This window comes from Sinocyclocheilus rhinocerous, unplaced genomic scaffold, assembly GCF_001515625.1.
Source record: "Sinocyclocheilus rhinocerous isolate Xijiao unplaced genomic scaffold, SAMN03320098_v1.1 scaffold1283, whole genome shotgun sequence".
Lineage (NCBI taxonomy): Eukaryota > Metazoa > Chordata > Actinopteri > Cypriniformes > Cyprinidae > Sinocyclocheilus > Sinocyclocheilus rhinocerous.
The window spans coordinates 130,253-133,541 of record NW_015642522.1 but is presented as its reverse complement, the minus strand read 5'-3'; the positions used below and the strand labels follow the sequence as shown (position 1 = coordinate 133,541).

Genomic DNA, 3,289 nt, shown 5'->3' with positions numbered 1-3,289 from the left:
ATAATTAATATTTTTACAATCTGTAGTATTATCACTATAAACATTTCTGTTGTTATTAAAAATAATGAAGTATTACTATTAATTATTCTTTATAATAATAATAATTATTATTTATATTATTATTATTATTGATATTATAATTGAAATATTTAGTACAATTTCATTTAATTTAATTTAATAAAACCTAACAAAAAAATCCAATGTAACATGATGCACTGTGGAGTGGAGTGTGTGCAAAGAGACGTACTTATATGAACAAAAAGACCTGCATAAATGAACACAATGTTATAACAGTCAGTGCAGACCACAGAACAACTGTCTCTCATTACAATTTCTCTGGAAGACAAACAAAAGGATGCTGTGTTTACATGTTTCGTGCAGGTGTGCCGGGCTGCTTTCCTCCGCGCTCAGCGCTCTGAAGTTTCCCTCTCATTTCGTTCATCTCGGCTTCTTTAAAGTGCAACTCTGACTGCAGCGACTGCACCTGCAGCAAAACAAGCATTTAGCTGGATGTCATGAATGTTTCAGTGGCTCTGTGAGGCTGCCAGTCAAACTCGCGTGCCGTACCTTCCTGGACAGCTCCTTATCGCGTTCGCTCTGAGCGGGAGCTTTCTCTTTCTCCAGGGCGAGCTGGGTCTGCCGCCGCTGCTCCTTCTCCTGATTGGCCTGTTTCAGGGAGTCACGCAGGACTCGGATCTCTCCGTTCTTCATCAGGATCTCCTCCTCTACCTCCTTCAGCTGAGTGTGAACAGAAATGCAGAGAGAAGAGAACTGGTTTTTAAATCTTGAGTCATGAAAAACTAAATGACAGCAGGTTTGGTTTTAGAAACCTTGACCAAAATGTGGAATTTAGGAATAAGTTGTATAATGGAGCAATTTTCTGCAAACTACAAAGAACCAATCAAATGAACTGCATGCTGTGTTGAAGAACGCACCTTTTTCTTCAGGTCTGCTTGCTGTTGCTCTAACTGCTTATAGTACAGATCTTCTCCATCTTTACTGGAATGTCCGTCCACTGTGAGAGACACATAAAATTTGTTAAAGGGGTCATATGATGCAGCCTGTGTGAAATGCGCTAGGCTGTACTATTCTGCATCAGTACAAATACGTGTACGTGTTGCGTGTGTTTTGCTTGCTTGAGTGTTTCTGCATTTGTGGCTTTGGAATATAAATCGCAGCACGTCATAAACTGTGATAATGTGAGAAATGTTGAAGTTGTCTGAATAAATTTTGGTTTGACTGCATCTATTTGATAAATAAAGTTAACCGACTAACATTATACATACTCTTTTGGTTTCTGTACCTAATATTTAAAAAATGTACAAATGCAATAAAAATAATGGTATCGGTACTCGGCATCGGCAAGTACCAAAAATAAAAGTATCGGTATCGGGCGAGTACTGAAAAAAGTGGTATCGGTGCATCCCTAGAAAAAAATGAAATCGCATCACATGACCCCTTTAAAATTTCTAGTTTAACCCATCCATATAATGCAAAAATGAGCTATGCAAAGAACGGTGGGAATATTACAAAAATGGTTGGTCCAAAATCAGACAGGGTAGCGTTTGAGAAAGGACTTGTGGAATGTGCATCCAAAATGTCTTATACTAACCGAACGCATCTTTTCCTTGCGCTTCTTTATTGTTATTCGTGCTGCTGCTGCTGCAGCCGTCTCCGATGGCAAATGTTTTCCGGCCGGATTTCCCAGGTGCTTTGCTTTGCTCAGCAGCGCAAGCGAACACAGAAGCAAATGTTCTCTTTGACCCACTGCTCTGGCCGTCTCCTGTGATGGCCTGGGACGCGATGATGTCAATCTGCTCCAGGTCATCCTGGGTGAAATCGATGTCATCGTCAAACGGGTCGGGCTCAGCTGGGACCTGATGGCCTTTCAGTCTCTTGCTTGGCGGGAAGTTCATGTCAACGAGGTGCTTTTGGGAAATAAATAAAGCATTATCCATTAATGTTCAGTGGATATTTAATATGAAAATAGTCATAATAAAGAATGAGTATGTGTGTTCACATTTTTGAATACATACACATATATATATACACACATACACATATATATAATGTGTATTGGTTGCAATTGAGGGAAAGATGAATGCGGCCAAGTACAGGGATATTCTGGACGAAAACCTTCTCCAGAGTGCTCAGGACCTCAGACTGGGCCGAAGGTTTACCTTCCAACAAGACAATGACCCTAAGCACACAGCTAAAATAACGAAGGAGTGGCTTCACAACAACTCTGTGACTGTTCTTGAATGGCCCAGCCAGAGCCCTGACTTAAACTCAATTGAGCATCTCTGGAGAGACCTAAAAGTGGCTGTCCACCAACGTTTACCATCCAACCTGGCAGAACTGGAGAGGATCTGCAAGGAGGAATGAGAGGATCCCCAAATCCAGGTGTGAATAACTTGTTGCATCTTTCCCAAAAAGGCTCATGGCTGTATTAGATCAAAAGGGTGCTTTTACTAAATACTGAGCAAAGGGTCTGAATACTTAGGACCATGTGATATTTCAGTTTTTCTTTTTTAATAAATCTGCAAAAATGTCAACAATTCTGTGTTTTTCTGTCAATATGGGGTGCTGTGTGTACATTAATGAGGAAAAAAAATTAACTTAAATGATTTTAGCAAATGGCTGCAATATAACAGAGTGAAAAATTTAAGGGGGTCTGAATACTTTCCGTACCCACTGTATATATGGGTAGTTCACAAATAGGCAGTAAAAAATGCTTATTTTGTCAAAGACAATTTTTGAAGAAGAAATGCATATATTTATGTAGTGTGAAGTCTGATCTTTGAGAAAATATAAAGGGTCACTAACTTCGTCAATTCTTTCATTGCTTTTTTTAAAAAGTTTTTACTGAACTGTACCATAAATTTGTTACGTTTTCACTGAACTATACAATAAATATGTCCTACGGTGTGACATAGCAAAAATTTAGAAAAAAAGAAACCCTTAATAATATATAAATAGCATGAGAGAGATTTTCTTCATTGTTAGATGCTTATTTTCATATAGTGTTATTTATTTAATATGAAATTATAATTAACATCATTTTTTTCCCCATGACTTGTTGGACAATTTCAGGACAAACTTTGACAACAAGACAAGCTTTGCTGTCATCCGTTCAAAACTGCTGAAAATGATAAAATTTTAAGATGAGTGATATTTATATCCCTCCTATTACAATACTCAACTGTTTTTTAAGATATTTTGAGATAAAAACAAATCTGTGGTTCTTTTATGTGTGTCACACCATAGGACATTACGTCACACTAAAGGA

General features: G+C 38.0%; 1 protein-coding gene across 3 annotated transcripts in view; it reads right to left on the bottom strand.

The window, feature by feature from the left end:
• The window catches only part of LOC107756005 (ATR-interacting protein-like), a 12,670-nt gene that overhangs the window by 5,505 nt on the left and 3,876 nt on the right, over positions 1-3,289 (bottom strand). For all 3 annotated transcript variants that reach the window (XM_016572967.1, XM_016572970.1, XM_016572968.1), the window contains exons 2-5: positions 1,613-1,928; positions 936-1,015; positions 568-738; positions 369-484 (exon numbers count right to left, since the gene is read on the bottom strand). In XM_016572967.1, coding sequence (XP_016428453.1) covers positions 369-484; positions 568-738; positions 936-1,015; positions 1,613-1,928 — 683 coding nt within the window. The remainder of the gene's footprint in view (positions 1-368; positions 485-567; positions 739-935; positions 1,016-1,612; positions 1,929-3,289) is intronic.